Source organism: Magnolia sinica, chromosome 8 (genome assembly GCF_029962835.1).
Source record: "Magnolia sinica isolate HGM2019 chromosome 8, MsV1, whole genome shotgun sequence".
Lineage (NCBI taxonomy): Eukaryota > Viridiplantae > Streptophyta > Magnoliopsida > Magnoliales > Magnoliaceae > Magnolia > Magnolia sinica.
This window is the reverse complement of record NC_080580.1, coordinates 5,587,153-5,606,437: the sequence shown is the minus strand read 5'-3', so window position 1 is coordinate 5,606,437 and position 19,285 is coordinate 5,587,153. Positions and strand designations below refer to the sequence as shown.

The 19,285-nt window shown below is 41.9% G+C and overlaps 1 protein-coding gene across 2 annotated transcripts; it reads left to right on the top strand.

Moving 5' to 3' along the window:
• Positions 1-15,139: 15,139 nt before the first annotated feature.
• Positions 15,140-19,285, top strand: LOC131253838 (UDP-glycosyltransferase 76B1-like). Of its 2 annotated transcripts, none has more exons than XM_058254972.1 (2): positions 15,140-15,657; positions 18,615-19,285. In XM_058254972.1, exons 1-2 carry the CDS (start codon positions 15,171-15,173, stop codon positions 19,268-19,270), a joined length of 1,143 nt encoding a protein of 380 aa, XP_058110955.1. In that variant the 5' UTR covers positions 15,140-15,170; the 3' UTR covers positions 19,271-19,285. The 2 variants fall into 2 exon arrangements, with proteins under 2 accessions (XP_058110955.1, XP_058110954.1); XM_058254971.1 differs by having other exon boundaries at positions 18,393-19,285.

Here is a 19,285-nt window from a genome sequence, read left to right as displayed (position 1 = left end):
GCTTCCCTTTTGACAATAACACTTTCATCCATTTCTCACTCATATGTCCCAACCTCTGATCCATAACTGCCCATTTACTCCAGTTGATGCGACTGCGAGTGAACTAAACGATCTTGAAGTCACATACAAAGTACCTTCCTTTTTGCCTCGAGATATCACCAATTGACCTTTTGTGATCTTCCAGGAGTCACTGGTGAATGTCGTCACATAATTGGTATCGGCCAACTGCCCCACTGAGATCAGATTCCTTCTCAAACTCGGTACATGTCTGACATCCTTTAATTTCAACGTCGTTTCGTCTTTCTGATTCATATGAACGTCTCCATTTTCAACAATACTGCACGGCTTATCATCACCCAGGTAGACTCTCCCAAAGTCACTGGATACATAGTTATGCAGAACTTCCTTATACGAATTGACATGAAACAAAGCACCTGAGTCTATAACTTAAGACTCATTCCTCGCATCAAGAGACAAGATCAACGCCTCTGTGTCACTCTCCTCAGATAAATTCACTGAATCCTTCCCGCCTTAAGAGCTTCCTTCTTGTTTCTTGAGCACCCTGCAATCATGTTTCATATGCCCTTTCTTGCCGTAATGCCAACACCCGTCTTTGTCTTTCGGTTCCTTGGACTTCTTCCTTGACTTAGAACGTCTGTATTTATTACCTCCTTTGTTCAGCGATCTTCCTCTTCTTTTAACATTTAGAGCATTCCCTGAATCCCCTGAAACTCCTGATGCCTTTCTTCTAGATTCTTCTTTGATAATTAGATCGGCTACATCGTCAAATTTAGCTTTGTCGACCCAGAAGAATTGCTCACAGCAATCACCAAACCATCCCAACTATCTGACAAACTAGATAAGATCAATAACGCCCTGACCTCATCCTTAAAAACAATGCCAACGGATTCCAACTGGCTCGTGACTGTATTGAACTCGTTTAGATGTTCAGCCATGCTACCACCATCTGACATCTTCATGTTGAATAGCTGTTTCATAAGATGAACCTTGTAGGATGCAGAGGGTTTATCATACATGGTAGCTAGGGTTTTCATTATTTCTTTTCTAGTTTTCACCTTGGATATGTTGAAGGCGACGCTCTTAGACAAAGAGAGTTGGATCGTTCCTAAAGCCTTCCTATCTAATAAAAACCATTTATCATTTGTCATCTTTTTTGGTTTCTTCTCTTTTCCTCCTAGAGGAATATAGAGGTCCTTTTGATACAGATAATCCTCCATCTGCATCTTCAAGAAGGCAAAGTTTAAACCATCAAACTTCTCAATTCTAATTTTTCCTTCTTCCGTCATCGCTCCCAATAGAACTAAACAAATAGCTCTAATACCAGTTGTTGCGAAGCACGCCAACAACACAGTGAGCCTACATCCAATCTCAGGCCTCACCTACAAACGATAAAAAAGAAGAAATATAAACTAAAAACAGATCAAAGCAATCCAAATAAACCATAAGACAAGATATACGTGGAAAAACCTTAAACTATGGTAAAAAACCACGGATGCAAACTTCTACTACGAAGATCGAACAGAGATTACAAGGCAATATACTAACCTTTCCCTTGGAAGAACATAGAAAATCCCTTGCCCACACCTTAGAAATATTTCTCAATATTCACCTTTAACCCTAAAATAGCCTTAGGGACTCCAATTTATAGTTTTAACAACTTCTCTTTCGCACCCATGGGAAAGGCGACACAGAAATCTGCAGTCCGCATCAGATTCGGAAACGAATCTGCGTAGCCACGACCGGTTGAGAAGAGTGCATGACCAGTCGAGCGGACCCCACGACTGGTCGTGTATGGTCCACGACTGGTCGAGTACCTCGGACCCAAAAACTGATGCTTGCTGGAGTTCAAGTCGTGCTAGTCCACGACCGGTCGAGCAGGGGGCCACGACCGGTCAAGCAGGGGCCACGACAGGTCGTGCGCGGCCCCAGATGTGGCTCCACTTCTCAACAATAGGACGCCTGGAGGGGAGAGATGATATAGCATGATTCGGAAGGACACCGTTTGGACCCATCACCTCGTTGATCTTCATATGGAGGAAGGTTTGAGGGATCTGACAAGGGTGCAAGTCTTGAATGGGGCCTAGTCCCGTCCAATTGGTTGTCCAGAGATTGCTGCTGCCATCTCCCGGAAGCAGGCGAGAGTTGGCTTCCATCAAATCTGCCAGGCTTAAGATTTCTTTCCATCATCTTGAGGCCGCCGCTCTGTTTTGATTACCCACAACTTGAGCATCCTCCCTGTATAAGGAAAGGAAGTTCTTCATATGAGTCGTTAGAGAGTTTAATTGATCTTATCATGCCATTTTAATGCCTCCTTTCTTATCACATTTCAATTATGTTTTCATTCAACGGCCAAGCCACAAGAAGATGTATGTGATCAAATAGGTCTTTGTTTCAGTGTAACTATATTCCTTAGACAATCCAGCGGTTAGAAGCTTGATGTCGTATGGCTGGGCTGCGTGTTGAAGTTGTATGGCTGGTGTGATGGCTTGAAATATGCTGGGAGTGCTTGCAAAATGCAAGTTTAGATTTTTGGAAAATGGCATTTTAAGGGTAGTCACAGGTAAAGCTTCTGCTAATTAGTCTGCTCCAAGCTTCGTCACTTCACCCCGTTATCCTGCTGCTTCTTTGTTATGTGCCGAGCAGCAGTGCTCTTTCTGATTTCAATCCAGATTGTCTATCATCTGTCCTGCTGCGTTTCCTAATCATTGGGGAAGTAGTTTGGAGGGAGATTATTGGTGCTGAGGCTGGGGTGACTACAAGAATAATAGCAGCTGGGAGGGGCCGAGTGCAGCAGGGGTGCTGAGATTTTCGGAGAGGCCAGTGAATTGGCTGATGGCTGATGTTGTGTCCCATTCTATGAGTGGATGGAACTGGGGATGGGGCTCAAGCTCGGTTTGTGCTGGGCTAAGGGCCTGTCTGGACACACCATCTAAAGCAGGGTTCGAAGATTGTCTCATCCGAAAGAGGGTCTCCGGCAAATATTGGTTTCAACCTACTGATGATATCGATGATGTCAATGAGATGACGAGTTTGGAGACCCTTCCGCAATGAACGGTCTCTCTTCCAAGTTTCTATTTCATACCATCCAAAACAATCATTCAACAAAGGTTGAATGTGGTGCTACCTGGGTGTGTACATCGCATCCAACCAATCCCAGGTTGGCCTACCGTGAAAATTAGGTACGGCCAAAAAATTGGGCGATCCAAGTATCATACGGGCCATATGAATTTGGAGGTTTTAGATGGTTTCCCATTATTTTGTGATAGGCCTACCAGGTTTCACATGTGTCAGCCAACCTGTGCATTAGCCCCACCATGATGTTGAGATTTCGCAAAATTCAGCCCTAAAAAAATAATTAGGTGGCTGTAATATAAGAGACTTTAGATAACCATCCAAAAACTTCTAATTAAATTCGGGTGGTGGTCCACATGATGGTTGGATCAGCCAGATTTTTGGAGCATCTAACTTCCGTGGCACCTTCTCTGATTGATATTTGGATACCATACACATGACTTGCGGGCCCAATGTGTAGTACGATGAGCATATGCTACATGGATCCGTAGATCAACCATCTTCCTTCTCCAATTCCATTAGTTATAAAGGGGGCTGGATCTCGTGCAATGCCTTTGGTATAAGCTTACTCTAAAATGTAGTGTGTAGGCCCCACCATAATGTGTATCAAATCCAATCCATCCATTATTTTCTCCCGCTCTTGTTCTCCATTGATCTAAAAAGGCAACCAGATCCAAAACCAAGTTGGACATACTATGTAAAACTAGGACTGTCAATGGGCTGGTTTCTAGCCAGGAAAAATCAAATTTGAATCGACCGGGCCATAAAGGCTGGCCCAAACAGTTCAAAATCTAGGCAGAAGCTGACCCAGGCCTGGCCCATTGATAGCCTTACGTAAAATCATGCCTAACACATAAAATCAGGCCCACTAGAGTTTTGTAATGGACCTATCTTTTGAGGTGCTTATTGATGATGGCAGGGCACATTTTATAAAGACGTCCTATGTTATATAAAAATGCAGTGGGTCATCTTAAAAAGGGTCAACTCAACCGAAGGCCAAATTGAGTTGGGCCAAGCCACTGAGTCTTTAAACAATGCAGGGGAGTTGCATCCCCACTGTTCCTAGTCATTAGTGATATACCATATCGATGTAGGACATGTCACACATGTCACATATGCATTCTTGGCATGGTTAGACCAAAACAAGGCTAAATGGAAGCAAAAGTAGTTTATCAGATCTAGGCCTAATTTTACATAGGGTATGTCAGAAATGCCGAAGACAAGGCGAACAATGTTGAATTCAATCTCACCCAATCCAGATCAATGAGGACAGAGAAAAGCTGAACCTAGCTCAAGCTCATCTGAAGAGGGCCCTCTTCCAAGAAGAAACTTTTTGGAAACAGAAATCCAGAGTCACATGGCTGGATGCTGGAGACATGAACACCAGATTTTTTCACTCAGTGATTGACAGAAGGAGAAGAGCAACCATCTCCTCCATCCGCCTCCCATCAGGTTCCTCTCTTTACTCAATTTCAGACATAGGAGCAGAAATCGTCAGGTATTTTTCTCAACTTTTCACATCTGAAAACCCACGCCCCCCCGGGACCTTCTCCATTGCATCCCAATCTTATATCCGATCACATGAATGCTATGCTATCGTGTCCTTCAACCTTAGTGGATGTAAAAGCTGTAACTTTCTCCATCCCTGCCAACAATGCTCCTAGCCCAAATGGCTTCTTAGGAGGCTTCTTCACATCGTGTTGGGACATAATTCAAGATAATCTTCTTCTGGCATCCGTCGACTTTTTTCAAGGAGGCCCTATACCTAGATCTTTCCGTTGTACCTCGATCTTCCTTTTTCCTAAAAAAGCTAATCCAACTAGCTTCCCAGACTTCAGACCCATTAGCCTTTGCAACTGTGTGCAAAAGATTTTCTCCAAGATCATTGCTTCCAGGCTGTCCAATATTCTTCCAAGGATCATATCTAAGGAACAAAGTGTCTTTACCAAAGATAGATCCATTGCAGAAAGCATATCCATAACATCAAAAATGGCTTTTGATATAGACAGGAAAACCATTGGGGGCAACATTATATTCAAGCTGGACATTGAGAAGGCATACGATAGGATGGAATGGGTTTTCATCGAGAAGGCTTTTATATCCTTCGGTTTCAGCACAGGGTGGGTTCGCCTAGCACAACAATGTTGGGAGGGCTGTTGGTTCTCTATAATCATCAACGGAAAACCTTTCGGCTTCTTCCAATCATCTAGGGGCCTCCACCAAGGAGTTCCTCTATCCCCGGCCATATTCATTATAACGGCGAAGGTTTTAAGCAGAGGGCTGAAGTTCCTTTTCCAATATGGGGCCTACTTTCATTACAAACTCCCCAGGGACAGCCCGCCAATTTCTCATTTGCTATTTGCCGATGATACAATCTCCTTCCTTGATGGCAGGATCTCTTTAATTTGTGCCTTCCTTTCTTTCATTCATTCCTATGAGAAAGGGTCGGGGCAGAAAGTCAAAAGCTACTTCATCCTTCCAAAAAAGGCCCCTATTGGAAGGGCGAGATAGATTTCACAACTCACTGGCTTCCAACCATCCACTTTTCCACTCACCTACCTAGGAGCACCGCTAGCCAAAGGAAAGGTCCAAAATCAACATCTTTTGCCTCTTGTACACAAGATCGGACACCGGATAGTGGGTTGGAAGGCTAAGCTTCTTAACCAGGCTGCTACATTGGTGCTAATTAAACATGTTCTAAATAACATCCCTATACATATCCTCGCAGCCCTCCACATCCCGAAAAAAATCCTACCATCAGATTGGAAAAAAGCTAGCATCCTTCTTTTGGGGAAGCTCAGAAACCGGCAACTGTCGGCATTGGGTTAAATGGAGTGATTTATGTTATCATATATGTGAAGGAGGGCTAGGCATTAGAAGACTTGAGAATGTAATGTTTGCCTTGCGTTGTAAGATGGCATGGAGACTTCTCGAGGGAAATTCTCTATGGGCCAAACTATTCCATGTGAAATACTTCGTCAAATTCATCAGTGCAAGATATCAAACCATCATTGGAGGATCGAGCATATGGGTACAAGTTAGAGACACGCTCTTGTTTTGCATTCTCAATTCGAGATGGTTGATTGGCAAAGGTAACATCAAATTCTGGTTTCAGAATTGGACTGGTAATGGGCTGCGTATCGGAGCGGCTCTTGCACCCCCTCTTGGCCCCTCCAAAGAGGCTTTGGTGAAGGATTTCTAGAATCAAGCAGATGGCTAGAACTTCTCATCCATAGAAACCATACTCCCTGATCCTCTACCCAGATAATCAAAGATAGTGACATCTCTCTATCAGATAGACAAGATAAACTTATTTGGAAACTCTTGCCATTAGGGAAATTCACCTCTAAATTAGCTTGGAATGTCACATGAGCTTCCCACCCTAAGCAACCTTGGACCTTTTGGGCCTGGAACAAATTCCTCCCTCCAAAAATTGGCATTTTCATTTTCATGTGGAAAGTGATGCATGGAGCTACCCCAGTTAATTCTTCAGTCCAGAAAGTAGGCATCAGCCTAGCATCTAAATGTGAGTGCTGCAAACACCCCATCCCATCTCACACAGGCATATCCATCAGCCCCATCTTGCCCCAATTCCACCGTCACATGCTTAGGCCATCATCCCTATACCGTCACCCCTCCCACCATAGCTATTCCAACTCATATCCCACATCCAGCCTCCACGGTCTCAAGCCAGACAGCCCAAGTCCAGCCATATTGCCAGACTAACAATCAGTCACATCCTCCCTCCTCCCACAACGTCGAAGATCTTGATCACCTTCTCTGTAATGGTCAGGTAGTGTCCCAAGTCTGGAGCTTCTTCACTCGACTCCTCAAAGTCAATCTCATATTGGGACAGTCCATATCCAACTGAATCCATCTATGGACAATGGTTGCTAGAAAATCCTCATCTTGGAAGATCCTTCGTGGCCTCACTCCCCCTCTCATCATATGGGAGCTTTAACTTGGTAGAAATGCCGCCAGATTCGATAATTGCTCTTTTATAGCAGCTGCAACCATCGCCAAGATCTCTAAATGTATTAGAGTTATTCACCCTCAATTGCCTTAGCTGGACATCTCCTTAGATCAAGGCTTAAAGATTGGGCAAGCTTTGGGTATGAACACTCTATCCCTCCCTATTTCACATAGGACTCAAATCATCACTTGGTGCAAGCCTCCATCTGAAGTTGAATGTGGATGATTCAGCTAGGGGGAACCTGGGTGAAGGGGGTGGAGGCAGCATCCGCAGAGATCACCTGGGTAACTTTATCTTTGCTTTTCACAGCAGATATGGCCCTATTTCTAACACAGTTGCAAAGGCCTGTGCACTTGCTGATGGGCTGACCCATTATAGAAATAGAGCTCTGTCTCATATTATAGCAGAAACAGACTCGAGTGATTTTTGAAGCAGTGTCTAATCCCAACAAGTTAAGTAGCTAGAACATTTGGTACCATTTGGGTATCATTCAGTAACTGACCCAGGCCCTCCACATCCACTTTTGCTTCGCATTCAGAGAAGGGTAACTCTGTAGCTGATGGTCTCTCTAAATTAGTGAGTAGGGGTGCTTCGAACAAACTCTTCCTTCATCAGATTGATCTTCTAAGGCCCATTAGAGGCTCCATTCTTCTGGACAGATGAAATCTAGGTCATATTAGATTATCCAAACCAAAAATAGGGGTTGGCTAACTCATCTGTCCCCCCATCGCCCAGTGCAGCGTGCAACTCTCCATTGTCCTGTCCTCTTATTCCTGACTACATCTCCTGGGAGCCTCCCTCTCCTCTGGACAAGTTTCTCTATTTGGCAGCTTTCTCATTGTAGCTATCTTCTGCTCTATTTTCATATAATTCCCCTGTTCGATCTACTATATTTTATATTTTATTTTTACTTTTTTTTTCACTTATACTTTTATACGATAAGCATGGCCTCCTCTCTATGAGGCCCACCTGAATCCCCATCATGTACACTTGCCTATATCAATACATACCTGACTTTTCCAAAAAAAAAAAAAGAGTCAAACCACTCATCTGAAAAAAAAAAAAGTCAAGGGCGTTACGCAGCACACCAACAACGCAGTGAACCGAGATCCAATCTTCGGTCTCACCCACAAACGATAAATAAGAAGAAATATAAACTAAGAAAAAAAAGAATCAAAGCATTCCACACAAACCACAAGATAAGATATACGTGGAAAACCCCCAACAAGGGTAAAAAACCACGGATGTAAACTTCCACTATGAAGAAAAACAAAGATTACAAGGTAATATACTAACCTCTCCCTTGGAAGTACAGAGAAAACCCTTTGCCCTCACCTTGGAATAACTCTCATCATAACTATAAAAGCCCTCGGGACTCCTAGTTATAGTTTAAGCAACTTTCCTTTTGCACCCATGCGAAAACTGACTCAAAAATCCGCAGTCCGTGCAATATCTGGAAACGAATCTGCGTAACCTCGACTGGTCGAGTAGGTTGCTTGATTGGTCGAGCAGGGGCCTCGACCGTTCGAGCACCTCAGAACCCAAAACCTGATGTTCGCTGGACTTTGAGTCGAGCCAGTCCTCAACTAGTCAAGTGGGCCACTCAACCGATCGAGCAGCCCCTAGATGTAACTCCACATCTCAACAATCTCCCACTTATAGATACATCGCCATAACCTTCGTCTTCTACATCTGGAGTGGACCACTTCCCCGTCTTCACGACTGAAGACGAATCAAAGCTGAACAAAGTTTCAGCTTTTCCCGTGTGACCGCCTTGGTCAGCATATCCATAAGATTCTCACTTGTATGAATCTTCTCCAGAGCAATCGATCCATCTTCTAATAACGAACGTATGAAGTGATATTTGATGTCAATATGCTTGGTCTTTGAATGAAAGGCTGAATTCTTAGTCAAGTGTATTGCACTTTGACTGTCAGTGTACAACTTGCAATCTGCTTGCTTCTTACCCAACTCTTCCATAAAGCCTTGTATCCACACCATCTCCTTGCATGCTTCTGTAGTTACAACATATTCTGCTTCCGTCGTATTGATAGATATATCTTTTGTAACTGAGAGACCCAACTAACTACAGCACTACCCAGAGTAAAGACATAACCTTTAGTGCTTCTTCTGCTGCGATATCTCCTGCCAAATCTGAATCTACGTAGCCTTGTAGCTTGATTTTCAATCCACCATAACATAGTCCTATATCCACAGTACCTGTTAGGTATCTGAGGATCCACTTCACAGCTTCCCAATATTCCTTCTCGGGGTTGTTCATGAACTTGCTAACAACTCCCACTACTTAAGTAATGTCTGGTCTCATGCTCACCACAGCATACATGAGACTCCCAATAATTGACGTGTATGAGACTTTATCCATGTAGTCCTGTTCCTCCTGCGTCTTTGCACCTTGCCCCTTAGATAACTTAAAGTGGTTGGCTAATGGAGTGCTAACCGACTTAGCACCTCCCATATTGAATCGATCAAGTACCTTGGCTATGTACTCTGCCTGTGACAAAACTAATTTCTTGTTTTCTCTGTCACACTTTATCCTCATGCCTAGGATTTGTTTTGCAGCTCCTAAATCTTTCATAGCAAATTCTCTAGAAAGTTGTCTTTTGAGATCTGAGATGTCCTTCATGCTTGAACCGGCCATAAGCATATCATCAACGTACAGAAGAAGGATGATGTAAGACGTATCAAACTTCTTCAAATAACAACAGTGGTTTGCATGACATATCTTAAAATCATTTTTCGACATAAAACTGTCGAACTTCTTATACCACTGCCTCAGGGCCTACTTCAGGCCATATAGACTCTTCTTCAATCTATACACCTTGTTCTCCTTTCCTGGTGCCACATATCCTGTCGGCTGATGCATATATATCTCTTCTTCAAGGTCTCCATGAAGAAAGGCTGTCTTAACATCTAGTTGCTTTAGATGTAAGTCCTCTGTAGCCACTATACTCAAGACCATGCGAATCATAGACATTTTCACTACCGGTGAAAATATTACAGTAAAATCGATACTTGCCTTTTATTGAAACCCTTTCACAACTAATATAGCCTTGTACCATTTCGAACCATCGTGTTCCTCCTTCAGTCTGTAAACCCACTTGTGATGAAGAGCTTTCTTACCCTTGGGTAGAGTGACTAGCTTCCATGTACAATTAGACTCAAGAGAGTCCATTTCATCATCCATGGCCTGCTCCCACTTAACCCGTGTATTTGACTGTAATGTCTCTTCAAAACATTCTGGTTCACCATTATCTGTCAGTAGTAGATAATGTAAGGAGGGTGAGTATCGGACCGTGGGTCTCCTCTCCCGAGTAGACCTCCTCACAATCGGTATTTGTAGTTCTGCCTCATAATGCTCCTGTGCATGATCATCCGATGGCGCTATAACACCCATATCGGGTAACTCTTCCAACTAAACAAATTCTTTTTCCTCGGCCTTGTTTTCCTACACACTGTCCATATGCATCACTTTTTCATTGAAGACTACGTCTTTGCTTTTGATAATTTTCCTATTTTCTGCATCTCAAAACTTGTAGCCAAAATCATGTTGGCCGTAGCCTATAAACGTGCACCTCTTGGACTTCGCATCCAGCTTGTTTCCGTGCTGTGCATCAATGTGAACATATGAAGTGTAACCGAATGCTCTGAGATGTGTAGGTTCACTTCCTTCCCAGTCTACGTTTCTTCTGGTAGCACGTCATCCAATGGTGCTGAGGGACTTCTATTAATGAGATATGCAGTAGTATTCACAGCATCTGTCCAAAAGGTCTTGGGCAACCCTGCATGTAACCTCATGCTCCTAGCACGCTCAAGGATTGTCCTGTTAATGCGCTCAACCACACCATTCTGTTGTGGTGTCCCTGGAATCATTTTCTGATGTTTGATTCCATTTGCTATACAATACTCCTCAAATCTCTTATCACAGTACTCTCCCCGATTATTAAATCCGAGACATTTTACTATTTTGCCTGTTACGTTTTCTACCATTACTTTTCACTTCTTAAATACATCAAATACATCAGATTTGTGCTTTAAGAAATAAATCAACAGTTTTCTACTAGCATCATCAATAAAAGAAATAAAATAACGTGAACCACCAAGAGATGATACCTGTGTCACACATCAGTGTGTATAAGCTCCAACAGATGCGTCTTTGGAGCGCGTCCTGTCTTCTTGAAGCTTACCCTCTTCTGCTTGTCATACACACAGTCTTCGCAGAATTTCAAGTCAATAGACTTCAGCCTTGGTAACTTTCCTTTTAACAATAGCACTCTCATCTCCTTCTCACTTATATGTCTCAACCTCTGATGTCACAATTGCCCATTCACTCCAGTTGATGCGACTGCAAGTGAACTATACGATCCTGAAGTCACGTACAAAGTACCTTCCTTTTTACCTTGATATATCACCAATGCACCATTTGTGATCTTACAGAAATTACTAGTGAAGGTCGTCATATATCCGGTATCGGCCAACTGCCCCACTGAGATCAAGTTCCGTTTCAAACTCAGTACATGTCTGACATCCTTTAATTTCAAAGTCATTCCGTCTTTCTGATTTATATAAACGTCTCCCTTTCCAACAATACTACACGGCTCATCATCACCTAGGTAGACTCTTCTGAAGTCACCTAATACATAATTACGCAGAACTTCCTTACATGAAGTGACATGAAACGAAACACCCGAGTCTATAACCCAAGACTCATTCCTCACATCAAGACACAAGATCAAGACCTTTCTGTCACCCTCCTTAGATAGATTCACTGAATCTTTCCCGCCTTAAGAGCTTCCTTCTTATTTCTTGAACGCCTTGCAATCACGTTTTATATGCCCCTTCTTCCCGCAATACCAACAGTCTTTTGGTCCCTTGGACTTCTTCCTCGACTTAGAACGTCCGTGTTTATTGCCTCCTTTGTTCAGTGATCTTCCTCTTCCTTCAACGTTTAAAGCATTCCCTAAATCCCCTGAAACTCCTGATGCCTTTCTTTTAGATTCTTTGTTGAGAATTAGACCGGCTAAATCATCAAATTTCAGCTTTGTCAACCCTGAAGAATTGCTCACAACAATCACCAGACCATCCCAACTGTCTGGCAAACTGGACAAGTTCAATAACGCCCTGACCTCATCCTAAAAAATAATGCCAATGGATTCCAATTGACTTGTGACTGTATTGAACTCGTTTAGATGTTCAGCCACGCTCCTACCATCTGACATCTTCATGTTGAATAGCTGTTTAATAAGATAAACCTTGTTAGACGCTGAGGATTTTTCGTACATTGTGGCTACGGCTTCCATTAATTCTTTTGTGGTTTTCATCTTGGATATATTAAAGGCGACACTCTTAGACAGAGAGTTGGATCGTTCCTAAAGTCTTTTGATTCAATAAAAACCACTCATCATCTGTCATCTTCTCTGTTTTCTTCTTTTTTCCTCCTAGAGGAATATAGAGGTCCTTCTGATACAGATAATCTTCCATTTGCATCTTCCGGAAGGCAAAGTTTGAACCATTAAACTTCTCAATTCTAGTTTTTCCATCTTCCATCATCGCTGCCTATAGAACTAAACTAATAGCTCTGTACCAGTTGTTGCGCAGCACGCCAACAACGCAGTGAATCGAGATCCAATCTTCAATCTCACCCACAAATGACAAACAAAAAGAAATATAAACTAGAAAAAGAATAAAAGCATTCCACACAAACCACAAGATAAGATATACGTGGAAAAACCCCAACAAAGGTTTAAAAAAAAAAACTACGGATGCAAACTTCCATTATGAAGAAAAATGAAGATTACAAGGTAATATACTAACCTCTCTCTTGAAAGTACAGAGAAAACCTTTTGCCCACACCTTGGAATAACTCTCATCATACCTAAAAAAGCCCTAGGGATCCCTATTTATAGTTTAGCCAACTTCCCTTTCGCACCCTTGCGAAAACCGACTTACAAATCCGCAGTCCATGTAAGATCCGGAAACGAATCTACGTAACCTCGACTGGTCGAACAGGCTGCTCGACTAGTCGAGCAGGGGCCTCGACTGATTGAGCACCTCAAAACTCAAAACCTGATGCTCGCTGGACTTTGAGTCGAGCCAGTCCTAGACTGGTCGAGTGGGCCACTCAACCGGTCGAGCGGCCCCCAAATGTGGCTCCACATCTCAACAGAGGGTGGTAGTGAAGGTGGCTTGGCCAATATCAACTGCTCGTCCTGCTAGCCGCTACTCATGGATGTGAACGATTAGATCTTGGACTTTCTTGTGTCGAAGGCCTTGGTTAGCGGTGAGTCTTGCTGTGGTGAACATTTCTGCGTTACATATCGTTCGTTGCTTTCGCCAACGTGTGGTTAGTTGTGACCACACGATTGATGACGCATGGAAGTTGAGTGCACGAATTATTCGACCTAAGAAGGATTGATCATTCTTATGGAGGACTTCTTCAGCTATGATTAATGATGAAACAACGACCGTAGTTATGGAGCCTAGCTTAAGTGTCATTAGTGGGCCATATGTCTTGGCGAGCTGAGTGAGTGACTCGTTGGGTTTTCTACTGAGTTTGAGCATGTTTCCTACAATGGGAAGTGGGATGGGACTTGGTGGGAGCTTGCCATTGGAAAGAACTGCTCTTTTTCTTACAAGAAAGAGAAGATGGATGCATGCCCGCACCATCAATGTCCACGGCAACATAGTTGAGTAATCCATCTCTCTTTTGCATTTGAATTTTCTATCTTATCTTATAGAGGATATAGATGCATATGGACCACTGAAAATGAAGAGTTATATGATACTCTGGTAGTGTATTATACTTGATACGCATGCGGTAAGAAATCGTACACATGGCATATATTAACAAAAAAAATAAAAATAAAAATAAAGAAAGAAAGACCTACGGACATCTAGTTCAAAGAAATTCATTCATGACAGGGAGAAATTACTTTTCTAAATGTGAACCATAAATCAACCATAACTTTTGATCCGGGTATCGTTATGGGACGTAGGACCAATTAATCTTTATGTAGTGGGCTATTTGGGGTCAACCAACTTATTTAACGGGTCACATTCGTCAGTTTTGGTAAGAAAATGCACACTTCCAATTTAAAATCTGAATTTTAAGAAAAAATTATTATTTTTAGTAACTCTGATTTTTTATCACATTTTTTTAGAGTTTTAGAATTACATATTTTTTTAGAGATTGATTGGAATCATGGCGGGAATCCCCCAATAAGGTTACTGTAATTGGACTTAGTATTTTTGACAAAACATACTATTTTGAGTAAGTTCTATTTTAATTAAATTAGGATGTTTACTGAGGTTAAAATTTTACTATTTTGAATAATTTTGAATTAGAATTTTATTTTTCTTTATTGGTAGTGTAAATAAGAAATTATACACATTAGACATTAATCAATAAAATATTTGAGTTTTGTATCTTTTTTTATTATGAATTTAAGAAACTACCTCATGAAGTCAAAATTTTTAACTACCCGGGAAAAATGATAATTTCTCTTATTATTTTACTTTCTTCCTTATGTTGCATATGCAAAGGCCAAAGAGAAAACTTTTAATACTTTGGCAATGTGGTGGATTTATTTATTTATTTTCGTGGATGACAGGCACTTAACAAGTAGAAATTGCAGGGACGGAAGTAATCTAACAAGTGGAAATTACAGGAACGGAAGTAATCTAAATTAAGTGTCCAAATTATGGAACTTTGTTGAGATGTACCATGACTAAAAAGTTACACTTAATTAATAATCTTACCATGAGATTGGCGGACATTAATGGACAGTTTAAAATATCCAATGATCATATTTTAACAATCAAGTGTCCACTAATCAGAGTTTAGGGTCATTCAACCAGTCTGATTTTTTGACTGTTGACTTATCAAGAGTGGGTTCCACAATTTTGTTGGTTTAATTTGACTTAATATATGACGCATGCAAAACTACTGAGCGCCTGCTTATCAAGTGTCATACTCCGCAAGAGTATCATGTAACTCCCTGCATATATCCTTATATGTATGGAGGTCCTTGCTTAGCCGAAAAGCCAGTGGCCCATTTCAACCGCAGTTCATCACATCTCAAGACCAATGGAAGTGTCGAGAGACATGCAAATCCAAGCACCGAAAGTCCCTCATTTGGTTATTTTGCCAATCCCATTTCAAGGACATATCAATCCCATGCTTCAACTGGCCACTCTCCTACACTCCAAAGGATTCTCAATCACCATAATTCACACTGACTACAACTCTCCCAATCCATCCAACTACCCCAACTTCAACTTCGAGCCCTTACCTGTCGGCTTATCGGATGGTCAGGTCCGGACTAAGGACCTTGTAACCATTTTGTGCATCCTCAACGACTCATGCCAAGCACCGTTCCATGATCGCTTGTCCCGATTACTCTTGGATGGCCCGGTTACATGCATCATCACTGATGAGCTTTTTTACTTCACTAAAGCCGTTGCCGATCAGTTGAAGCTCCCAAGAATTTTGTTAGGCACCAGCAGTGCCACATTTGCTACTACCATGGCGTCTTTGAAGCTTCTACGGCAAAATGGACTCCTTTCCATTACAGGTACGTGTGCATGTTAGTGCCTCATTTAGGTGCGTCTCCCAAATCTTGATTGGTTCCACTCGAGAAATTCTTGAAATGAATCGATCCTGATATGCAGTCAAGAAAGTTCTTAAATTGTGTTATGCATCCTTACAAGCCTTGGTTAAGGGTACAGCCCAAAACACAATTACAATCTTTAGGTGCTGTTTGGATGCTTCTATATATCTTGCGTTGACAAGATGTATGTTTGTGAAGCACCTTTCACACACAAAAGAAAAAATTAACGACATCATTTACAGTGCTAACAATCTTGTATGGTGTATGGAGGAATACAATACTCAATACATATGCATCACATGTGCCTGATGTTCTTCCTGTATGGCTATTTATGTTTAAGAACTGTCACCGTCGATTTTCAAATACCTCATATGGAAAGCAGATTATGTTTTTTCAAACACCTAATGTGTAAAGCATGTTATGTTCTGCCTGGCCTATATAGAATCAGTGGGGATTCTATTAATCTATTTTTCCATATTATCTTGTGAGGGGCACTTTGGGGCCTATTAATCTATTTTTCCATATCATTAAAGGGTATGAGCCCGAATTTGAGGCAAAGCCAAGGTCCAAATGGGCCACACAATGGAGTTGAATGCTCATTATTAAAAACTTATCGAGGGCCACGTAAGTCTTAAATCTACCTGACATTTGTGTTTTCCCTTCATCCAGGTTATTGACCTAATGAACAGTTGGATGGAAAATATACATCACAGTAGGCCCTATAAAGTTTTCAACGGTGGGTATCATTATCACTATTGTTTCCTATGGTGTGGTCCATGTGAGCACTGGATCTGTGGGGGGACCACGGAAGCACATGGAGTAGAATCAAGAGTAGTAAACCAATTGTACAAACTAAGAACTAAGAGAACATAATGAATTTAATGTGGAAAAACCCTTTCGGGAAAAAAATATTATGGCACAAAACGACAGAAGATGACTATGAAAGTAGAAATTACAAAGAGAAAGAGCTTATCCGATTCGAACAACCTCGAATCTCATCCCTACTACATCCTTTGAAACCCTTGGGCAAATTAGAAACCCTAGAATTACCTCATATTTCTGCTTACACCAATATATATAACGTATAAAAGGATCCCAAGCCAAATCGAAAATAAATCCCACAAAATCGTAACTCTGCATAAATTTGCGCCTAATAGTTCAATGGTATCGAATACACTTTGATGTCATCAAAACTTATCCTTCGATGGCATCGAAGCCATGCCAATAGTATTAAACTAACACCCAAACTGTCCACAAATAAAACTGAAAAATCTGATTTTCTCTGCTTGCATCAAGCATTGTTCGATGTCATCAAACACATACCGATGGCATCGAAAAGACGTCCAAATAATCCAGGGACTAATTAGAGAAAAACCGAAAAATCTCGATGGGATCAAGCACCATTCGATGCCATCGATTATGACATCGAACAGTTAGTCGATGACATCGACAAACCCTGTATCTGATTTAATTTAAGATAACAAATACAATAAGATCTACCTCCTCATATTCTAAAATGGCAGGTAGAAATGGATGAAAAATTGTGGATAAAATACATACATTTTTGGTGTCATATTCGAAAATGGCAGGTAGAAATGGATGACCATCCAACTGGTGCATGCCCCTTTCTGGACATATTTCTGTCCAAGCAAAAGCCGTATGCAATCCGTCTCCCCTCACATTTGCCAAATGTGTCAATTAACATACCATAACATATGTCATCAACCATCCCAGGGTCTCGTACGTTCCACTACTCCATCACCGCATCGCATGTTAAAGACAACATGTACGGCAAGAACATGACATGCATGTATCCAAACATCTATCTGGTGATCGTTGTCCTTTCACGTAGAGATTGTGTGGCTGAGGGTATTTTGATGAGGAATCGAAGCAATTGTTAAGTGGGCTAAGATTTTATTTTATTTTATTTGTTAAAGTGGTCTAAGTTACAAAGATAGTTCACCACCGTTTTTGGAATTTTGGTCAATCACCAACGTACACTTGGTGCACCTGTATGACAATCCAAACTATCCTAGTTGTAGGCCCGTGTGGATGGAGGACGCGTCTTATATGTACACACTTTTTGGACAATCTTAATCGTCTGATTCTCTAGTTGAACTTGGACATCTGATCTTCTTCTTCTTCCTTTTTTAAAGTATCCATTTGGCATGCACCAGTTGGATGGTCAGGAGCATTTGATCAGTTCAATTCTTTAGCTATACTCCATCTACACCGGTCCCTATGATTTGGAGAGTTCACGAGTTGCATTGAAGTGTCTGTGACACGTATACGAGTGATGAGAGACGATAACAAGAAAATTATCATTGGGTAGTTTGATGGATGGAAGTGATCAGTCAGATTGGCCGGACTCATTTATTCGGCCCAACCTTTCTGGTCTCGATTGATCAGACTCACGACTCTCCTGAGTTGGGGGGGAGGTTGACTCGTGGTACCAAGATAGAATGGACTCAGCTGAACTGAGACTGAATCAACTCGGACGAGGAAATGGGTCAAGTGCATGGCCCATCGGCCTGTCTCAGTTAGGCCCATTTACAACCCCCGGTAAGTATAAAATATCTATCAGAAAAATGAAATACAAGCAAACATTTGATTGATCCTTTATGAAGACATTTAACTCTAAAAACAAGCCGTGCTTAATTAGATTATAGTAAATATATTAACCAGTCTGTCTTTACTAGATGGTCAGCCAAACACACTCATTCCTGAGATTCCGCCGCTCAGGATCAAGGACATTCCAGACATCGGCATGATAGATCCTGATTCATTTGAGCAATTGGGGGCCGATGTTCTCAATGCAATGAGGTCAGCTTTGGGTTACGTCATGAACACATTTGATGGTCTCGAATCAACTGCGTTGGCGAAAATTAGACAAGATATTCATCCCATGCCATTGTTTGCAGTGGGCCCACTCTATAAATTCTCACCGGGATCATCAAACAGTTTACTAACACAAGACTACAGTTGCATGGCATGGCTAGACAAGCAGGCACAACAGACCGTGATTTACGTCAGCTTTGGGAGCTCAGCTTCCTTTGATAAAAGAGATGTGGTGGAGATAGCCTGGGGGCTAGCCAATAGTAACCAGCCCTTCTTGTGGGTGGTCCGGCCTGGCTCCATCCACGGCCATGATTGGGTTGAACTACCAAAAGGGTTTGAAGAGAAGACACGGGAGAAGGGCCACATCGTTAAGTGGGCCCCACAACAAGAAGTGCTGGCCCACCCATCAGTGGGAGGATTTTGGACACACAATGGTTGGAATTCTACATTGGAGAGCATATGTGAAGGGGTTCCCATGTTGTGCTGTCCTTATTTGTTGGACCAAAATGTGCATGCTAGGTATGTGAGCCATGTTTGGAGGGTGGGAATGCAACTTGAGAATGGGTTCGATAGGAGTGAGATAGAGTGGGCAGTAAGAAAATTGATGGTGGAGATTGAAGGGAAGGAGATGAGAGAGTGCGTAGGTGCTCTGAAGGAAAATGCAATGCGTTGTATGGCGAAAGGAGGTTCTTCATATGAGTCACTAGAGAGTTTGATTCATCTTATCATGTCATTGTAATGCCTCTTTTCTTAT